Genomic DNA, 20,777 nt, shown 5'->3' with positions numbered 1-20,777 from the left:
AGTGACACACTATAGGTAGATTCTATAACATTTTCACAGATGGATTCAGTGTGCCTCAACAAGGTCGCACCTATCTTTACTGCCTTTACATCCTGCAGAATTCATTCACCAGCGGCCAATTTAAAGTATGAAATTGCCAGCGGCCCTCAGTGTGGGATGTCTTGTCTGTATATATTTTTTCCACATTGTCGCACCCCAACCAAGTCAACTGAGTGGAAAATAAAGTAATAAAGCCAGGTAATTATAGGATAGAAGGAATTCACATTTATTTTCGGACAGAAAATATAACATAAGAGACACAAAAAATAAAGTAAGAAGCAATACAAATATAATCAACAGAAGAAAACTCTATGCTGCTTTCAGTATTAGATTTGACCAGAAAATAATAGTGAGTGTGCTACAAAATGGCAGGCCGCAAAAATGGCTTCAGTTGATTTTTCTGCTGTTCTGTGTGAAGCTGAAGGTGTTTGACTGGTCAGCGGAGTAAAAGTGAGTTGAAGGCAGCTGCTGAAATGGCAGCACACTAAGCCTGCTGGAGTCCACCACATCCAAATAAGAGGTGACAGCTTTTGTTTTTCACCTCAATGGTGAAGGTGTAATACTTAAAATGCAAAGACTTGTAGGAATCAAAATGAATAACGATGAAATGTTAGCATTTAAAAGACAAACAGTCCTTGGAGCAGAATAGGAATTCAACATTCACATTTTAGATTGTGTTGACCTCTTCAGGAATGTTCCATTAGAGCTGAGTTCTTACATGGATATTAAATAGTTCTGTTTGGACAGGTTGCAGTAAATGTGTACATACTTTGTTATGTTAGCAAGAAAATATTATCTTTCTCATTTGCCAAAGTGACTGGACACTTCTGCAGGTCTCGATAGACTGCTGAAGTACATTTACTCCAGTACTGTATTTATTTTTAAAAAATGTTACCTGTACTAAAGTATTCTCACTTGATGCCACTTTATTCCTCTACTCCACTACATTTCAGACTGAAATATTATTCTCTTTACTCCACTAAGCCTTACTTTACAAATAAACGCAACAGCACATAAGATATACCATATGGACAAAAGTATTGTGGCACCTGACCATTACACCAACTTTACTGGCATTGCATTCTAAATACACAGACAGCTTTGCAGCTGTAACAGCTTCCGCTCTTCTGGGAAGGCTTTCCACAAGATGTTTCTGTGGGAATTTTTGCCCATTCATGCAGTCGAACATTTGTGAGGTCAGGCACTGATGTTGGACCAAAAGGCCTGGCTCACAATCTCTGTCCCAGTTCATCCCAAAGGTGTTGGATGGGGTTGAGGTCAGGGCTCGGTGTGGACTAGTCAAGTTCTTCCACACCAAACTCTTTCAGATTGTCTTAATATGCAGCAGCATTAAGATTTCCTTTCACTGGAAGTAAGGGGTCCAGCCCAACCCCTGAGAAAGAGCCTGGGTGTGTCTGGATACTTTTGTCTGTATAGTGTAGTTCAGCACGACCCAGACAACAGGGAAATGCTGACTACACACTGATGCATGGTGTGATAAGTCTTACTAATAATACTTGGGCCTACAAACTTTTACTTATATTTGAATGCAGGACTTTTATACTTGTAACAGAGTATTTTTATATTGCAGTGTTACTGCCATTTGTGTTGGGTATAGCGGGATTGGGAAAAGGGGATAATCAATTAGCTGAACAACAAAATCAATCAGTATTGTCATTATTATTATTGTTATTATTATTGTTAGTAGTAGCAGTAAAAGAAGAAAGCAGCATATTGCTACCTCCCTTTTTTCTTGATGACAAGACTGAGGCCTTAAAAATTAGAAGATTATTTCGAGCATTTGGGGGTTTTGACATGCAATCAGGCCACCTTGCAGCCACCTTTGCTGAGGCCAAACTGCCTGAGTACAGTGAGATTTAATACTGTGCCATACCACAACAGCAATGTAACACTGCTAAAAAATAAAGAAAGAAAGAAATGAAACATAAAAACGTACTCGCCCACCTGAATCTATCTGTTCAGCTGCATTTTTAGAGCTGATTTTGTCAAACAAAACGAAAAACCAAAAATAACGAAAAGCTTTGATCAGGTTTACGCAGAAAACGTCAGCGTTAGAGCGTTTGCGTTAACTGAGTTGTTGTCGCGGACAACAAAAACAACAACAACAACCAACTTTTGTGATATTTTAAATTAAATTTATTCAAAAACCAACGACTTAATGGACAGGAGTAAAACATTGTGCTCATAGACAATATCACTTATAAACAAACGTTTACAACACTTCTCCACTGCAATGTGAAATATCATACTTTACACTTCTTTACATCGGCTAGAACTGCAATCAGCACAATTTTCTTTCTCTAGAAATAATTCCTTAAATAAAGTCGGCGCTGCTGCGGGCTGCCTCTTTAAGAACAGCGCGCCTCGGCAAGAAAGTGCAAATTTAAGCATAGCGTGTTCTTCAGGGAGGCGCAGGGAATCAGATAAGTTCGGTCACAATAATAATTATGCACCTGTTTTTGTTGAAAAGAAATGCCCATTGCTGTTTTAAAGTGCAACTGTCAGTTTAGAAGGGAATATGGGAAGTTCTTGCCCACTTTTATTCACATTAAAAACAGTGTTTAAAAAATGTTTTTAAAAAAATCCTGTTCTTTTACAGCTCATAATGTCACAGTGCGTCCATATACAGTCTGATGGAATGCAGTGCTTTTTATTTTCTTTTTTGGATTATGCCTTTAGTTAAAACGCATGGATCTTTTCTCAAATGAAGGCGATACAAAAGACAGTTCTGTGTCCCTTTTTTATACACGGAAAAAAATCTATCTGACTTAAGAAGTCATTTAGTCTCATGTTGAGCCTTGACAGCTTTTCTCTTAAAGCCACTGAAAATGTCTTTGAGTCATGCTGGATCATTGTTCTTGCTTTGTGTGCAGGTGTGCTGCGATTGCTTTGTTTAAGTGTCAGTAGTTTTAAATGCAGCAGACAAAGACAGATTTATCCATTTGCGTCCAAAATGAAAATAATTATGGTGATTTACATCTTTTTTTGTCTGAAGCAGCGAAACATTGTACAAGTGTCCTTGAACGAGACACTGAACATTTTTACCTGCCTGATTACTGCGAGGGACAACTAATTATAAAGACAATAATATTTTTTTCCCGAATGTGTCACGATGGAACAGGAAACAAAAGCGTGAGTCCCCTCTAGGTCAAAAAGCAACATTTCAACTGTGAGCCATCATTAAGTTTGGAAACATTGCTAGCATTTAGTTCAGGCGTCCGTGGGTCAGTGTGTAAAATATAAAAAATCAAGATTCAATACAAGGCTGAATGACATGTTTTTGTTGTGTACAGAATAGAGAGTCAGTGAGCAGTCTCTGCGTGGACGTGAAAACATCTCAGTCATTATTCTTGCTCGACTCTTGGTCGCTCTGGTCGTCGGTGAAGCACACGTCCACGTCGCTGTCATTGTCGCTCTTGTGCTCTGCGTCCTCGAACAGGCCGCTCGGTTTGTCGTCCAGTTTCTTGACTGTCTGCCCGGGATGTCTGGACTTGACGTGCCTCTCCAGGTCCCGCCTTCGCACCAGCACCTTGCCGCAGAAGTCGCACCTGTAGGGCGTGTTTCCCTCTGCGTGGAGTCGGATGTGTTTGTTCAGGTTGCTTGGGTCTCCAAACGGCCTGAAGCACACCTTGCACTTGAGCGGCTTGTAACCTGTGTGAGTCCTCATGTGGATTTTCAGGCCGTATTTCCTCGAATACAGCTTGCCGCAATACAGACACAGGTGTCCCTTTTTCGGTTTGCCAGACGAGGCGTTGCTGGCGCTCCCGGCGGGCATCGTGTCCAGCCTCGTCCGATTCTTCTCTGCGGCGATTTCAGACAGCTGTTGCGTGTGCATGGCGATCTCCCGGTCGATGTTGGTGATTGAGCCCAGGTCTTGGCTTAGTGAGGGCGCGCCAAAGTAGGACATGGACTCAGGATACTTGAGGAGGTTGCTGAAGTGGAATTTGAGCGGATAATAAGGTGAGCTGTACAGAAGCTCACCGTTGTAGACAGTGAAAGGCATGAGTGGGATGTTGCAGTCTCCACCGTAAGTCTTCACACCGTCGAAGTGAGGGAGAGAGAACCTCTCAAAATGGAGTCCAGGGGGCATCTGGGGGTAACGGGAGGGGGACAGACTGGAATGCATCCGACTCTCCACGTGTTTAAAAGCTGAAGTCTCCTCCATGTGAGGCAGCAACGGGAAACCTCGAATGGCGTTTGTGCATGGCACCATTGGGGATGCGGAGTCCATAACTGCAGGTGTGCACTTGGGAGGGTGGTTCCCCCCTCCGTTTAGAGTCTCGGCTACATTGCGGATTGGTTTCATGTTCCCAATGAGTTTGCCGAATCCCAGGCCGCCCAACTTCCCATTTGCCTCCTCTCTGGAGGAGTCAGCGCTCGGGACTTTGGAGACGCCGGTCGGTTTGAAGGCAGAGCGCACACCCGGGTGGAAGCCCATGCTGCTCAGCACTGAGGATGTGGCGCCGAAGCCGAGGATGTGTCCTTGATTTCTGGCCGAGGTAACGCTCATGTCGAGGGCCCTGTCCTGTTCCTCTGAGCTGCTTTTCTTTGACAGTCCCGTTTTGTTTGGAAACGGCGAGGAGGACACTGTCCTCCTGCCTGAGTCTGAGATGGAGGAGTTACTGTGACCGCTCCTCGGAGACGTGGAGGTGTTGGGGATGTCTCCAGACTTTGGTGACCTACTGATGGTCTCCGTGCCTCTGACCTGCTCGCTGCTCACAAACCCCCGTCCGCTGCTCAGGGCGCAGTGGAAGTGGACGTGGGCCTTCAGTGTGTTCGGGTATTTGAATATTCTCCAGCAGTACCAGCAGATGTAACGCTCCTCACCTGTGAAGACAACAGCAAACATGACATTAATGATCAGATGTCTAAGGATCACTAAGCCACACAACACAGCATGAGGCCAGATAACACTGATGGCACGATAATTTACAATAAATACCCGTGCGTAAAAGTAAATAACAGGTTCGGCAACCTGTGGACAAACAATCTCCGAGTCCCTCCGCAGACAACTGAGCCCCCTTTTCCTCTATGACAGCACCGCAGCCACGCAAAACAATCGCATAAATTGAATGGAGGGTGTGATGTAATGGAAAATACATACATTTTGCACTGCATTGGCATCAGAATCGAGGGACTGTTGTAAAACAGACTGATGTTTGTCCCTTTAAACAACCTCATTCTCATCAGTCACTTCAACTGAAATTTAAATTTCGGCCTAATGGATATGATCCGGTTTGTAAGATCCGGTGCCAAATAAACGCAGGAAGCCATCTCAATGACCCCCAGACGAGCACTCAGAGGTTAATATAGATGTAATGATTTTGTAATCCTGATACGGACTATTGTTTATGATCGCCATCAAAAGAGCAAACACCCTGCCCAATCTGGCGCTCAGAAACCCATGCATTGAATGCGGGACTTTCCCTCCTTGTGCTCTTTCCCGTGGAAGTGACAGCAGCTGTTGCTTGAAATCGCAAGTCTCCAGAAACAATGGCTGCGGCCCATCTGTTGACGCCTAATAATGGGAGCGAGCGTATGTCCAGGAGCGCACACGGTGCGTTCGGCCGGAGAATCAGGGCAATATACACCCCACATAAAAGTTAGCATTCATTAGGCCACAATACCTTGATCCACTCACCTAATTTGCCGTGAAACACTTGTTTTTGAATGTATTTGCTTTTGAATACATGAATATTAATGACGCGATGACATTTGTTAACCTCAGTCTCGCATCTGAATCACCAGCCACTTCTTCTTCCACGGTCGCCGAGGCACGTCAATTTAAGCTTTTAATTGCTTTTTTATTCTGCGTTTTAAGCGCAGTAATTACTTTATCACAATTATTTTAATTTCGCTTGACGCAAATTTGGTATCATTTCAAGCTTCTACATTTTACATTTAGCTATTCAGTAACTTAAGAGGCCTTTCCAAAATGTAGAATCCAAAATTGATGGAATTTCCTGTAAAGTATCTGTTGATAGCAACCTTGTTTTAACGGATTAGTCCCTGCTGAGCTCAAGTGTATGCCAAGATTAGAGAATAATCCCCAAGCGCTAACGCCAAATTATCTTAACCAGCCCAAACACAGAGATTAAAAGTCTTAACACAGGCTGGTGACAAAACTCAAATTTCCTGAAAGGAAAGAACAGCCGCGGTCATTCAACAAATTATATATTTATTTTTATATTTTATTTTATATTTTGGAAACACATTTCTATTTTTATTAATACTACTTGGCCTTTAGACTTCACCCAGTTTCCCCCAGGGATCAATGAAGTGTTTGTGATTCTAATTCTTTATTGTCTTGTGTCTAATATCCTTGCAGTCGTATTTATTATTATTATTTGCTGTTCAGTGAATATTAATGTCCCACACTAAGTCTTAATTACTGTAGGCTTGATCCATTATTTCCATCCCTTTATTTAAACGAATTTACCCCCCCCCCCCCCCCCCCCCCCCAATAAGAAAACAATTCTTCGATTTCTTCTGTTATTGTTTTGCGAAACGATTCAACTTCAAATAAATTAATGAATGACAAAAAAAAGAAAAAAACGAATCGGCTGCCTGAAGGGGGAAAAAAACCCAACATCCAATCGATTTCCATCTCTGAGCGATAAAGGAGACACATCACGGGTATTGGCAGTCATTTAACTGTGCAGTGATGGTCCCCTCAGCATGTCGATGCTGTGTCAGTGTCAGCCCTCTCTGCTCTGTCATTTGTTGCCCAGCAATTGCTGTGCAATAAATACATTATTATTATTATTATTATTATTATTATTATTATTACCCCCACACACACACACACACGCACACACGCACACACACACACCCGGATGTTTATCAGCAGTCTGAATTACCTCTCTCGTCGTGTGTGGGAGTCGCCGTGGTGGGGATGTCGTACCACTGGGCCAGAGCGTTGGAGTACCAAACACTGAGCTCCTCTCCTGCAGGGATTTCTCTCAGCACGCGGTAGAATATCTTTAGTAGAAAGGAAAAGAGGGAGCAGAGAGCGTGGAGTTAACTGAAGTGTCCGAAAGGGAGAGGAAAAGAACGGGCCTGAAAGTGTGAGGTGATGAAAATTCACCTGTCCGCCAGGTAAATCCGACACGGCCTCCAGGTTTTGCTCTTGGCTGTTCCTGGCGGCGCGGATGAACCCGATCCAGTCTGGCACGGGACAGCCCGACTCGTCCACGAACTCCCCCCGTACCAAGCGGATCTAAACCAGCAAACAAACGCTCAGAATACGCACGAGATTGACAATTGCTACAGTATGATGAGAACAGTGAAAACCAAGCCCCGTTGACACGTCTCCGTCAGGGACACAAAGAGACGCTGTAACGAAAACTAAATGAACGCAGTCAGTAACACACGGGCCTTTTTCAGTTCTTCTTGTCAAACCGTGGACCTATCAATCCCAATATTTATTAATTGCATTCATCCATTGGTTTTTTATTTTTCATTTAACGAATTTGTCACCGATATTGTCATTCATGGCTGTCTGCTTTATTACTCAGAGGTGCTGCGGCCAAGCATGACCAAAGCGCGCTTAATGCGTCTTTATCCGCTCTGCTGATAATTTACTAAAGAGAATGACACACGGGCCTAATTGAGTTGATATGGGAAACGAATTTGAGGAGTGTCAGAGCGTTTCTAAACTGTTCAAGGACATTAAAGATCGAAGCGCGACATTTGACACAGAGATTGCACCTGATGATCGCCAGCAGCCCGGGGCCACGCATTTAGACGCATCAATCACAACCGCTGACAGCTTCAACAATAACAGGGTGCGGTTATAGATGCGCTTAAAGACACTCATCTGCGTGTCAAAATGACTGTTTTCAACTTTGAGTTTTTCTTTTAAGTTTCTTTAATGTTAATATTTAATGATACTAATTTATTAATACTTTCATTTTCAAATTTGCTTCTTGTAAGCCAAAAAAATATTATACTAGTATTTGACACCACTGATCCATTTAGTCTGATCTGATAATTTTAATTATCCCAGCCCAGTAACATGAATACAATTTTGTTTTATGTTTATTTTTAGCACTGTTTAATTCTTATTATTATTATTATTATTATTATTATTATCAGTTTTCCTCGCCGTGGGCTGCGAACCCGGCCTGAGTGGCATCTTTCTGTGGCCGGATTACATTAAAATTAAACGGCTCATCGGGATAACAGGCCCGCCAGGCAGTGAAATGTGAGGCGGCCGTGGGCATGAAACCCCACACAGCAGACCCGGGTCGCCCATTAGGCCGGTTAAGTAGAAGCACAGACTGACAAGTCAGCCACTAATGGAGCGCAATTATTTCCAAGTTGACAGGCCAAACCAATTAATAACCGAAGGCCCGATGGAGTTTGACAGTGCAGCTAAATCCAGTAAGTTCGTTTTAGATATTACACACGCTTCAGATTAAAAGAAGTACAAAATAGTGTGTTTAGATATTACAGTGGGCCATATATAGATGTGTAATATTCTTGTAATCGCAAAACGTCCTCACTTAAACTGGAAAAGACTAAGTTTGACTATAGTTTTAGGGTTGTTTTTTGTTTGTTTGTTGTTGTTTTTTGCTAATAATTCTAAAATAGCCTAACTAATTTGGTAATAAATTGCCAGCAATGTAGCTTAACTTTTTTTCCCAAGCGGCCCAGAGCACCTGATCAACTCTCTTCACTTCCAAGTATTTCAAAATAAGACGCATTTTTTGAGCTGAACATACAGTCAAACTTACAACTTAGGGTAAAACGTTTTATCAAGTGTTTATAACTAACCTTTTTCTTGGGTCCGACTTCCTTACGGTCCGACACGTACTTTCCGAGTTTGAAGATACCCGGTACCGGTCCTATCCGGAGCCCGGCCGGGATGCTGCAGTCCGCAAACACACTGATGGTGGTGGACGCCCGGGTGGCTTGCATGGCGTGGGGTGAGATCAGAACCATGAAGGCTGATGGAGACCCAGTGGAAGAGTGCAGGGAAGGAGGAGGAGGAAAAGGTGAAGGAGGAGGAGGACGAGAGGCTGAGGACCGGCTGATATCCGCCCTCAAAGTGACGCTCTGGCGTTATGCTCTCCGGCTTTTCTAGTGATGTTGCAGGCAAGGTAGTCACCCCCACCCTCCCGAACTCTCCAGCTAAGGGATGCAAGTGTGCGAGTGTGTGTGTGTGTGGGAAGCGGGGGGGGGTGGGGGGTGATGCTGTGCTATAAGGTGGTTTTAAAGGGGGAGCGGAGGATGGGGGGAGTGGTCCTGAGTTTGCAGAGAGCAGTGTGTGCCTGAGTGTGAGAGAGTTGGCCTCTCCCAGCAGCTGTGAGGAGAGGGAAAACGGGCCGGCCTGGTCACATGGAGACTTTCCCTCACCCCGCCGCATAATGAATTGCTCCAAACCGGTCAAGAGACACAAAGGGCCAGGCGACCTTCCCATCCCCAAAATCCAATTTGTCAAGGGCAGAGAAAAGAGGGTGCAGAATCAAAGGTCCAGAGCGACCATTAATCCTCAGCATGTGGCTTTGTCCTCCAGACAGTTCCGATATTTTAACTGACAAATCCACTGTATAATTTATCCATAAATCCTCACCCTTTTTCACTCTTCCCTTTCAAGCCAGGTTTTGGAAATCAGTGGCTACTTTAAATCTACTTGGCTGGCATTCTTTGAGTTTAATACACTTCAAAGCGCTTTATTCCCCCTCCTCCTTTGTGTCCTTAGTGTAACAAAGGGAGCAGGAAAGTTTAGAGGACTTGTTAACTTCTATTGACTCTCGGCGTGTGCCGGGTTGAGATCGGGCAGGTACTGAAAAGGGAGAACCACCAGCAGGAAGAGAGAGAGAGAGAGAGAGGGAGAGAGGGAAAATAGAAAATAACCATCACCATCTTCCCAACGCAAACACACACGCACACACTTGTGGTTTTCTTGTCTTGTCTTCCTCATTCATGTCAGGTACATTCTGCTGAATTCACGATCAAGGACAGGACAATCAAATAAAAAAAAATATTTTTTCTCATTGTTTTATTTTACTTTATATTTTAACTTCAGGTAAGCAGTATGAATTTCTATTTCTTTGGGACAATTCACAGTATCACACGAAGCAAAAATGTGTACAGGAATATAATGTAAATAGATGATGAAAAAATTTGCATAAATAGAACATAATCGTAAAATGAATTATTTCATTGTTTTCTTTTTCATTTTAAAGTCAGAATCAAATGTCAGATTCTCCAGGAATATGATTTAAATTGTTGTGATTAAATGTTTGGTTCCACTCGAGTGTCTCGACAGATTAATTTTGCAAGAAAAATAAAATCAAAAAAGCATAACGCTGATGAGAAAATTCAGTATTTCCAAAACTTTTCATGGATTAAAAGCAGCCCTCGTTTCCACTTTGCGACCGTGTATTTTATTCATTTATTTATTTGATTTGTGTGATTTAAAGTCTCTCAGAAGGATCAATTCATTTTTTTGCTTATCTGAAAAAAAAAATCTAATTTCCAAATAGGTGACATTCAACTCAAAACCTCAGGAATAATTTTGATGGACCAGCAACTCACTTGTTGGTTCGGCAAACAACACTCTTACATTAATGGAAAGCAGTTCTGAAAAGCGGTTGGAGAGGAGAGGCAGCCTCCAACGTGTGTCTCCGTGCAGTAACTTGTGTAAAGTTGTTGTTTTGGCCTTTTCATGCAGTGATGAAGAGTCTGACCAGAGAAGAAGAAGCTACGGGTGAACATGCTGACATTTTGACTTGTCCATGTGGAATCTCTGAACGTGAATCATGACAAGTAGCCTATAGCCTCCATCTGATGTCAAAAACAAATCTTCTGGGCTCATTTTAACAGATCATGCAGATTGATGAATGCCCAGAGGTGAAAATTTGTATACCTGCATGAAGTATTGATTTTTTTATTTCTTTAATTTTTTTCAGGAAAATAAAGAATAAATTAACCAACACAGTGTTGTGTTTAAATTCATTAATTTAATTTGTTTTTTAACAAATTATTTTACCCCCCCCCCCACACACACACAAAAAAACAAACAAACAAAAACACAAAACATCTAAACAGCCAGATAGTATAATAAAATGCAGTAAATAAACTAATATACATTCATCCCTCACTCCTCCCTGCGCTCCTCCACACTCAGTCAAAGAGCCTAAACGACACGCGAACAATCTCATCAATAGGCGCAATGTTTGCGCCTGGCTGTGCGGAGAGGTTATTTATTAACGCCTAGCCATTTGCGGCTGGTTCCCATCCACCCCTGCGCTGCTTTAAAGCCCCACTTCTCCACAGTGAAATTAATTATTCTCCGAGGAGAGGAGGGGTGGGGGCGAAGACGTTTCCTTTCTGTTTGCGGAGAAGAAGCTGGAGTGAATCCCCGCTCCATGTGCGCTCTCAAGTCCCGAGGAGCAGTCAAAAGGCTCGGTGTCGCGGTGACAACAGTGTTGGAAGCAAATGGGATGGAAAATTAAATGAAATTAAATGGCTTCACCGGCGGTATTGTACCTCCTCTTCTTAAAAAAAAGACACATTAATTACATGGTCGGACCTTTATTCTGGGACAGTATTGCGGAGTCAATCAACAGCATTCCGCAAGTGCGCTTTCATTAAATAATCTCAGCACGCCTTTCATAAACTTAAATAACGACCTGAGAAGGATCGGAGTTGGGAGAGAAGGGAGACGTTTTTATGGGCGGTTCTGCCCGGCTCTTGCCAGCCTTTTTTTTTTTTTTTTTTTGGATTTTAACTGTCTAAACGATGGGGCTCCGATTTAACTGGTTGGCCATTAATGAGCCATGAATATAGAGGAACAACCTGTCTGCAAAGCAACGCGGTAAATACAGAGAGCAATGCCCCACCAGGGATCTCCATTCATGCTCCCTGACTATACTTCAGGAGTGCCAAGGGTTCACCACCACCTCTCCTGGACTGGTTTCAATGGCCTACCATTTAAGACCCCTCTGAGCTCAGAAGAAAACACATTTTTTATGTCGACCCATAAACTTTGTTTGGGTCTATTCAGAAGAGCCCAATCATTGTCCCACTTAGCAATGTGGCCTATTTCTCACAGATTCCCACGTCTTAGAAATGACTTTGTGTTCGTCTAAATCCATTTATTTCTCCACATGTAAGCCCGCACTTTCGGCACCTCTCACATTTATTTGGTCACACGTCTTCCAATTAAAAGAGAAAGAAAGAAAAGTTCAATCCTCATTCTTTTGGTTTTTCTGAACAGGCTGAACTCTGCAACTAAAGACTTGGTATTTTTTATTCCTCTCGTATGTGAACTCGCTCTCAGATAAAGAGAAAAGCTTTGGACAGGCCTGTTTGTCTTATTCCACGCCTTTCTCCTCTTTATGTAAGGTGTCATATTTAAGGTTTTTTAGTTTCTGAGAAACCTGGGGAAAGATGCAAGCTGCAGTAAGGGCAGACCAGCTGCCTTGATGCGGGTGGGACATTAGCGACGCGTTTGAATAGTAATTATGCTTGTATGGGACTCCCACCAGATGACATGATTGGGTTTTAACCCAGACTAATATTCAAGATCGCATTAGAGAGGAGCCGAATAAACGGCACCTGATTGAACGTTGTTCATGCGTGATTTCATTCAAAACGCCGTCTCTCCTTTTTTCCACCCCGAAGTGGGCTGCACCGTTTCGGTATTCAAAGTTTCTACAAAGTTTCTGCGCCGGGCTTTTTCAAGGCACATTTCTCTGACTTAAACTCACTTTGTCTCGCATGAAGAGACGAGGATAAAAGCGTGTGAAGTTGCGTGAATTGATATGTTTCGGTGTACCTTATAAATTCATACCTTTTCTCACTCGAGCGCCTCAGAAAGAACGTGTCACTCAGGCCGATTCTCTCTGCTGTCCAACGCATTTAGCAGGAAATCTATTTGAGAGGTTCATTCCTAGGCAAATGTATGCAGGCCGGGCCCTGCTTGAATAGAGCAGCGTGTCAGCCGACCCTAATTGGGATTTAGCCACCCAAAGCATATGCGAGAAGTGACAGAAAATCACAGGTTTCAAAGAAAGTCACAACTTTTGCCCTTCGTGGTGAATATAAGATGCTCTTTCCCTCGGCTCGGAGTAAAGCGGGGTTTTTCTTGCAGGATGAAGGTTAGTGACCCTCTGCCGTTTGTATCTGCAAAGCTAAAAGCGTGAACATAACAACTTTAATGGCAAAGAGCAGGTTTAAAGACGCGCAGCCTTGACTGGCCACATTTCAGTTCAAGTCATGGTTGTTATTTATGGTATTATTACTGTGTAGCTTTGTAACATCTTGTAATAATGATAATAATAATAAGGTTTTAAATCACAATTGCTGATTTGATTTTTAGAAAATTCCTTTGGACAAACCTCTGTTTCTGTATGTATCCATTTATTTATTTCAGTGGAAAAATAACACTCATCTTTTCAACTGCACCAGTTTTTGCACTCTAAGACGAAGCACCATGGAGAGCTCCGCCTTACGCGCGCGCGCGCGCACGCACACACACACACACACACGTACGCCCGCAGACACACACTCTCAATTTCTCTGTTAATTATATTAGTAATAAATTTAGTGGCATCATCCCCGAACCTGCGCCTGAACATAAAGGCAGATTTAGGTATCTTTCAGGTTGGATGCACATTAATAATTCTCCTTAACAAAATGTAATCTAATGATATGAGCGTCTCGCTGCTCCTCATTATATCTCCGACTGACAGTTCTGTGTTCAAACTAATTGTCTCCTATGTAGTTCCTGGGATGAGCTTGTGGAAATGATGTTCGAGTGAAATATCGATTATCTCAACATGAAGTCTGTGCACAGTGGTCATAAAAATGAGTCATAAAGTAACGATAGGGATTTAAATACAGTAAGATGCTGGGAGGTTCATAGGCTCTAACAACAAGGTGGGCTTAAGCTAATATCTTAATTAGCTTATTTGTAATTTCATTTTTCTTCTTTTCATTATATTTTTACTTGAAGCCTGCCTAAAAATTTAAGTACATCATTTAAGTACATCTTAAGTTATTTTTAACACAAATATAGATATTTTAGATGTGTTGCATTGTTTTTCAAAGTAGGAAAATTTATTGTTTTGTTGCATTAATTGTACTATAGTTTATTCAACATATTCCAACATTCTGTCATCTGAAACAGCACACATTATTCATTAAACATTTAAATTGGTGTATTTTTCTATTACTTTTCCATTACAATTACCACCTTCAATCAAGGCAAAAGCGTTTTAAGGGAACACTATATGTAATGTAGAAGCGCTTGTGAAATAATATTCTTTCATTAACGGACTTCAGCCAGAAGTGTGTCCCATGATAATGATGATAGCACGGTAATGTTATTATTGGTGCACTTTCTGTCAGAGGGTTGGTGTGTTGCATGTTTCTGCTCTCAGCTGCTGAGCAGGATGCAGAGTGTGTTTGGCATCTGCTGCCCAGATCCAATCGCTCCCAATCAGCAGCAGGAGGAGAAGGTGTAGATGTGGATGGAATGAGGACTCTGCTGCAGGACAAAATTTGACTGACGGATGCCTTAGCCCTCCAGAAAGTGTCAGGGCGACTGCCTCAGCCCTCAGGTGATTCCATCTTTCTCTCTGTTTTGCTCTTCTCTCACTATTTCCTCTCCATTTCCTTTAGCTATCTTTCCTCCATGCCAAAGCTATGAATACGAGCAACATCTCTCTTGGTTGATCAAAAATATGATTATACTGGAATTACTTGAAAATAGTACTGAACAGAATCCAGTGTCCTTATAAGACACCTCAAACAGTGAAAAAAAATCATCAGTTATAAAAGACAAGGTAATTGAATGCTGATAGCTTTATTTGCAGCAAGTCGAAAACAAGAGGGAGGTGTAAGGCACACAAAAGTTTAGAGACCATGTTCAGTGTTCCTAGTGAAGCAAATTTAAACCCTATGAAATGAAGGTTTCACTCTAGCAAAGGGTCAGTCATGGTCTTCTTGTCCAGGGCAAAGGGCAAAGGTCAGCGCCCAGACATGGGTTTTGGTCAGTGCAAAGCTCAGAGGGGCATGGAGGTTTAAGGGCGACAGGAGGTCACTTGGGAATTCGTGCTGGTCAGTCATCGTCATTGGCTGCACCAGTGATGGTGAAGGTTTGCTCCTGGTGGTCCGTCTCCAGCACATCATCCTCATTTTTGACTGTTCTGTAGGGGAGGAAAGAAAATAGCTTCTTACAACTAGATGGACCTCTAAGCAGTCGTGTGGTGGTCTTATATCTTACCCTATCATAAGGCAGGTTAATACGGTAAATGAAGTTGTTCTTTTTTAATAAAAGAAACTAAAAGAAAAAGATACCTGATGGTGTCTTTACCTGATGAGCACTGTCCTTCTCTCCGTCAGCTCCACGGCCTGCTCTGGGTAGGCATCACTGTTGGTGTTATATCCACCGGATCCATGTCCCATATCAACACCACCCACACCTCCACCAACCGTAACCATTCCACTAGTGCCTGATAATCCACCCACATCACCTCCACCCACACTCTCAGTTCTTCCACTGCCTCTTATTCCGCCACTCATTCCAGTAGGACCTATTCCACTATCTTTATCTCCATCTCTATCTATGCTTCCACCAATTCCATTACCCATCCCTCTACCAACACCACCATTTCCTCCAGTGACCCCCGTGCTAGTAGTACCCATGTTACCTGTACCGGCAGTGCCGCCATCTGCACTCATTCCAACACCACCCACTCTACTGTCACCTTTGCCTCCACCACCAGTACTAGCAACTCCAGTCCCGGTGTCCAAACCTGCAGCACCCACACCAGCACCAAAGCTTTCAGCACCAGAGCCAATACCACTAATTCTTCCACCAACACCCGCACCATCTGTACTAGCTCTTACACCTCCATTTATATCTCTAGCTTGCAGTCCACGAGCAACTCCCACGTCCTCCCCACCTGCCCTACCAACAGGACCCTTCTTGTCACTCGGACCTCTTCCACCCATTTCTCCAGCAGCACTGCCTGAACCAGTGCCCATGCTTCCAGAACCCATGCCCCCACCCATTTCACCAACACCACCCATACCTCCTCCACTAAAGCTCATTCCAGCACCAATGGCACTTGTGCTGCAGTTGGCCAGAGACAGGGTTTGCACCATGCCAGACAGTCGCAGATCCTCTCCTTCAATAAGTTTTCTTAAAGAAAAACAAATGTGTAAAAAGAGAAAAAAAGTTTTGTTTACATTGATTTAAATATGTTTCATGGCACTAAATGCATTTTAACTAATTTCTTTGCTTCACCTGTATGTTGTAATCTCAATCTCCAGAGACATCTTGACATTCAGGAGGTCCTGGTACTCACGCAGGTGCAGAGCAATTTTCTCCTTGGTGGATTTCAGCTCAAGCTGCAGGGCCTCAATCCGAGCCTGTTAAGAGAACCACTGTGTGAATGAATTATTGTTGCGACTCAGTGTCGGCATGCATGGCACTAAGTGTATGTGTTCACAGTCGACTCTGGTGTGAGCAGGTGTGCACCCTGGGACTCCAGGAGCATTCACACTACATGAGCTTATCTGTACCTGCAGGTCTTCCAGTTCCTTCCTGTACTTTTCTTGTGTCTCTCGGATCTGGGCCTCGAGAGCTTCATTCCTGGTACGCAGGACATCCAGATCACGTTCTTTGCTTTGGATCTGGAGGTATTTTTATATTACTATGATCATTTAATATCAATTGTCAACAAATTCCCATTTATTCACTTTCATGTTTCAATACTCACATCCTTTTTGGCACCAGCTATTTGTTCTCTGAAGCTTCGAACTTTATCCAGGTGCCTTGTAGTCTTATCCGTGAGATCTTCAAACTTGTCTTTATACCATGAATCCATATCCTACAAATATGAGATGAAAAATCTGCATTAAGTTTAATTAGAGAACTTAACTTTAGATAGTGCTGATGTGTGATTATTTTACCTGGAGGTTTTTGGCTGCAATGTCATCATATTGAGTCTGGATTTGTTTCAAAGTAGCTGCCAGGTCAGGTACAGTGAATGCACTCTGAGCTGAGACCCGAGCTGTGTAGATCTGCTTCATGAGTTCATCAATTTCCTGGAAAAAACAGAAATCGTTAGTAATCATGAAAATGAAAGGCAACCTGGCTATGTAATTCTTACATGAAGATGTTATGCACCTGTTGATGGACCCGTTTTAGGAATTCAATTTCAACCTCCATTTGCTCCAGTTTCTTCTCCAAGGCAATGCGTGAGGAGGTGGCTTTGTCAACATCCTGAAAAACACACATAATTATATGGGTGTGGGACTTTAAATGAATAAGATGATGGTGGAGATATTGACTAACAAAATGGAACTTACTGGACGTAAAGCTTCAATGTCTAACTCAGCTTTCCTCCTCAGCTCCACTGCCTCCTCATACTTGATTTTTATTGCCTCTAGTTGAGCAGTTGTGGACTCCTTAGCCGCCAAGGAGATGTCCTGAAAACCAGAAAGGCAGAAGTAATATGGTTGTCTATTAGATTTAGAGGTGTGTACAAAATGAAGACCAGCCCCTTTTACATTTTATATTTTAACTTCATTCCTGAGTGTGTGTGTGTAAATTATCAAGACATTTCATCTGTGCATAAAATAAAAGCTGAAGACAGCTGGACTCCGTGACACCTTAACATACTCAGGCACCTCTCCATTTGCCTGCCAGAAATAAGCCTGTTACCAGGTAAGGAACCTTGAAAACACCAAGTTGACGTCTTGTATCATTGCTTGGATGGATCCTCTGCAGCTCAGTGAGGTGTAAACCTCCCCCGAAACAAAGAATTCAGTCTTTACGCTCTATTGAGTGCCTGAAATGTAAAAAAAAGGAACAGCTGATGTGCGGCTTGGAGGATTCTGTCTCACCCGCTGAACTCTCATCTGGTCAGCGATCTTTTTCAGCTCCTTCAGCTGTTCCTCATATAAGAGGCGCAAACCTGTTGGCTTCTCAAAGCGGTTCTGGTAGGCCATGATCTCTGCTTCTAGTAGCTTGTTCTGCTGCTCAAGTGATCGAACCTGCAAACACAAGATAACCTCCTTTGTGATTTCCAGTGCACCTGAACAACAATGTTTCCTGTCCATGAGCTCCCAGAGGTGAGTTATAATATCCATTTTACAATGAAAGGTATTTTTGGCCAAGGCTGACAAATCTATCTATCATCACTGATGAAAGAAGCAAAATATTGTTATTTTGAGGGCTGTTTTACCTTGTCAATGTATACAGCCAGCCTGTCATTGAGGACAATCATCTCCTGTCTTTCACTTGTGCGGGTGTTGAGAAATTCTCGGTTCTCAGCTGCAGCCACATTCAGATCCATAGCAGGCTCTCCGCTTAGCCCAACACATACCATGGCTCCTGCACTCACACTGAAAATTCACAGACAAACTCTTCAGACGTTATGCTTACGAGAAGATCATCATATCACGAGAAATAAAAAGTACTCTTAATCTGCTTGAAAGAGACCTGGACAACTATCCTTACCTTGACATAAGGTAAAAATGTTACAGCACCATCACCTAAGGAAGTAATAGACTGACAATATAGCCTCCATACGTCTAAACACTACCTCTGTCCACATGAAGGTAGTGTAGCTGACAGAGCTTACCCTGCTCCAATCACACGAGTCCTGCGTGCAGCTGAGACTGTCCTCCGACCCACTGAGTCCACACGCTTGATGCTGGCCACGGCTCTGCAGGGGTAACCGGCGGAGGCATGGCGGGTGTCTCTCCTAATGGGTGACGGGCTGGACACCCTGACCTGGTAGGATGAACTGCTGCTGTCCTCAAAGTGACGGCGGTAGGACGAGATCCTCTCTGGGCTACGGCTCATGGTGGCAGCAGCAAGTGTCTTTCCTCTGGTTCTCTGAGGAGTGATGAAAGAAATGCTCAAACAGGGTCTGTCTGTGGTTTACTGCACTTCACAGTAAATCCACCTTGTTTGCATTCCCTGTAGGTCAGTCTCAGGTTTTATACTTCTCATTGCAAGCCATGCCCAGGCCCTGTCAAACACAGCCCGGTTCATGAGCCAACACTTGTGGAATCTTGAACCTCTGCACCAACTCAGACTTGACCTGCTGCTCAGATATCTGACAGCATCTTGTGAGGAGCAGAGCTGGGCTGGGATAGTGGCTGACAGCATTGGTGGACTTCACCCCTTTGTCTCTCTGCAAAATAAAGAGAGACAAATGGGTGGCTTAACAGAAACATAATGGGTTTTGCCAGGATTACGGTACATCTACCACCTCAGTGTCCACTACAGTGCTGGGCGGCTGACAGACAAGCAGGCAGGGTCCGGTCAAGCAGAGCAGCCAGTAGGTGCAGCACTGATGTGATCTGCTCTGATGGGATGAGGGACTTTAATTGAATGCTGAGCAGAAGCTGGAGGGTGAGCTGATGAGGCCGCAGAGGAACAAAGAGCCCTGGCAAGATTTGACGTAAATTAGTACTTATTAGTCTGGTCTGTTTTCAACATGCTAAAACCAGAGTGTGCAGGGAAAAAGAAACCGAATTAACTGCTTCTGAGGGAAATTAAGGAGGCAGGAGAAAAAAGTGTGTGTGTGTGTGTGTGTGTGTTGGGGGGTGTAGTCTGGAGTTTACGGTTCACATGGCACAGTGATATATGAGCAGAAAAAAGTGCTCAAGTGCCTTTTCACTGCAATTCTCACTTGGCGAAGGGTCAATAAACGCTGAAAAAAAAAAAACTACTGTAAACTTTAACCCTCATAGAAAACCTTGGGTTCCACACTCAAAGAAAGAGAAAGAGACACACGGAATAACCAAAACGTAGGTTATGACCTATCTAAAAGTCAGGTTTTATGGGTTTGTTTTTAGCAATGTTAAAGAAATTCAACTGTTAGAATGCTTGTTTATTTTGCTGTTCTTGTGACACCCTTTCTTGATGGATTAAGCAAGCATCTATTCTTTCCCATTGACCTCACATCTTGCAGCAGTGTGGGACTTTTCGGAAGAGGTGGAATCATTTGTGAACAATCTATCTCCACTAACCAGCTCTTTTCATGTCGCAACCAAATAACTCACATCACTGTGGTGTTTTCTGTTACAGTATTTATAACGCCTGACTTCAGATACCAACACAACCCCACCTCTCACGTTTAACATTTCTTTCAGAGTCATTCAGTGCATTTTAGGTTTTCCTTCTGTAACAGTGGGCATTTGGATGTTAGACTCAGGGACCTGCTTTAACAGTTAATTTTTGAGCAATGATTTCAGATTTTCCTGCTTGTGTCATTAAAGCAGAAATACTATTAACACTTGTGAGCTGTTTACTCATGCATCTGGAAAATCACTTGAGAAGTCAGTTTCCTATTCAGTGACAATGATTCAGTATCAATAAGTCGCTTCCAAGCTTTGTGAGGCACTTGGACTAATTATAAATCTAAAAACAAATGATAATGAGGAGATAATTTGTGCATTCTGCTTGGACTTTCATTGTCAGCTGTAAAAGGGAAAGTTAATAGGGAACCAGGTTCAATTGCCAAAGCCAGCTTACTATAGTAGAGACATTTTTCCTGATTAAAAACAAACACATTTATTATCATGGATGATGCAGGGACCTGATAATGCTCCCTGGAGGGTGGGTGACAAATTCATACTGAGACACAGTGGATATTAGACATGGCCTTTCAGTACTGTAGATCATCTTAGTCCCAGTAGCTGTCACCTCAGTAAGCCTCTCGGAGCCTACTTATATC

General features: G+C 43.0%; 2 protein-coding genes across 2 annotated transcripts; both read right to left on the bottom strand.

Moving 5' to 3' along the window:
* Positions 1 to 3,203: 3,203 nt before the first annotated feature.
* Positions 3,204 to 9,006, bottom strand: prdm13 (PR domain containing 13). The gene is made up of 4 exons (XM_046400417.1): positions 8,839 to 9,006; positions 7,148 to 7,279; positions 6,921 to 7,041; positions 3,204 to 4,887 (listed from the first exon to the last, which is right to left on the bottom strand). Exons 1-4 carry the CDS (start codon positions 9,004 to 9,006, stop codon positions 3,398 to 3,400), a joined length of 1,911 nt encoding a protein of 636 aa, XP_046256373.1. The 3' UTR covers positions 3,204 to 3,397.
* Positions 9,007 to 14,884: 5,878 nt separating this feature from the next.
* Positions 14,885 to 19,632, bottom strand: zgc:172323 (uncharacterized protein LOC564165 homolog). The gene is made up of 11 exons (XM_046398936.1): positions 18,672 to 19,632; positions 18,273 to 18,432; positions 17,932 to 18,081; positions 17,395 to 17,514; positions 17,213 to 17,308; positions 16,996 to 17,130; positions 16,803 to 16,913; positions 16,606 to 16,716; positions 16,328 to 16,452; positions 15,392 to 16,222; positions 14,885 to 15,224 (listed from the first exon to the last, which is right to left on the bottom strand). Exons 1-11 carry the CDS (start codon positions 18,893 to 18,895, stop codon positions 15,137 to 15,139), a joined length of 2,151 nt encoding a protein of 716 aa, XP_046254892.1. The 5' UTR covers positions 18,896 to 19,632; the 3' UTR covers positions 14,885 to 15,136.
* Between the last annotated feature and the right edge of the window lie 1,145 nt (positions 19,633 to 20,777).

The sequence above is a fragment of the Scatophagus argus genome, chromosome 9, assembly GCF_020382885.2.
Source record: "Scatophagus argus isolate fScaArg1 chromosome 9, fScaArg1.pri, whole genome shotgun sequence".
NCBI lineage: Eukaryota > Metazoa > Chordata > Actinopteri > Scatophagidae > Scatophagus > Scatophagus argus.
This window is presented reverse-complemented; position numbering and strand designations above follow the sequence as displayed.

Coding starts and splice junctions, on each gene's coding strand:
- prdm13 (XM_046400417.1), bottom strand. CDS start 9,006: ATGGTTCTGATCTCACCCCACGCCATGCAAGCCACCCGGGCGTCCACC. Junction 7,280..8,838: donor AAGTCGGACCCAAGAAAAAG/GTTAGTTATAAA, acceptor TTGCTGGTTTAG/ATCCGCTTGGTACGGGGGGA. Junction 4,888..6,920: donor TCCCACACACGACGAGAGAG/GTAATTCAGACT, acceptor TTGTCTTCACAG/GTGAGGAGCGTTACATCTGC.
- zgc:172323 (XM_046398936.1), bottom strand. CDS start 18,895: ATGAGCCGTAGCCCAGAGAGGATCTCGTCCTACCGCCGTCACTTTGAG. Junction 18,082..18,272: donor TGGCTGTATACATTGACAAG/GTAAAACAGCCC, acceptor TTGTGTTTGCAG/GTTCGATCACTTGAGCAGCA. Junction 16,914..16,995: donor TTGCAGCCAAAAACCTCCAG/GTAAAATAATCA, acceptor TCATATTTGTAG/GATATGGATTCATGGTATAA.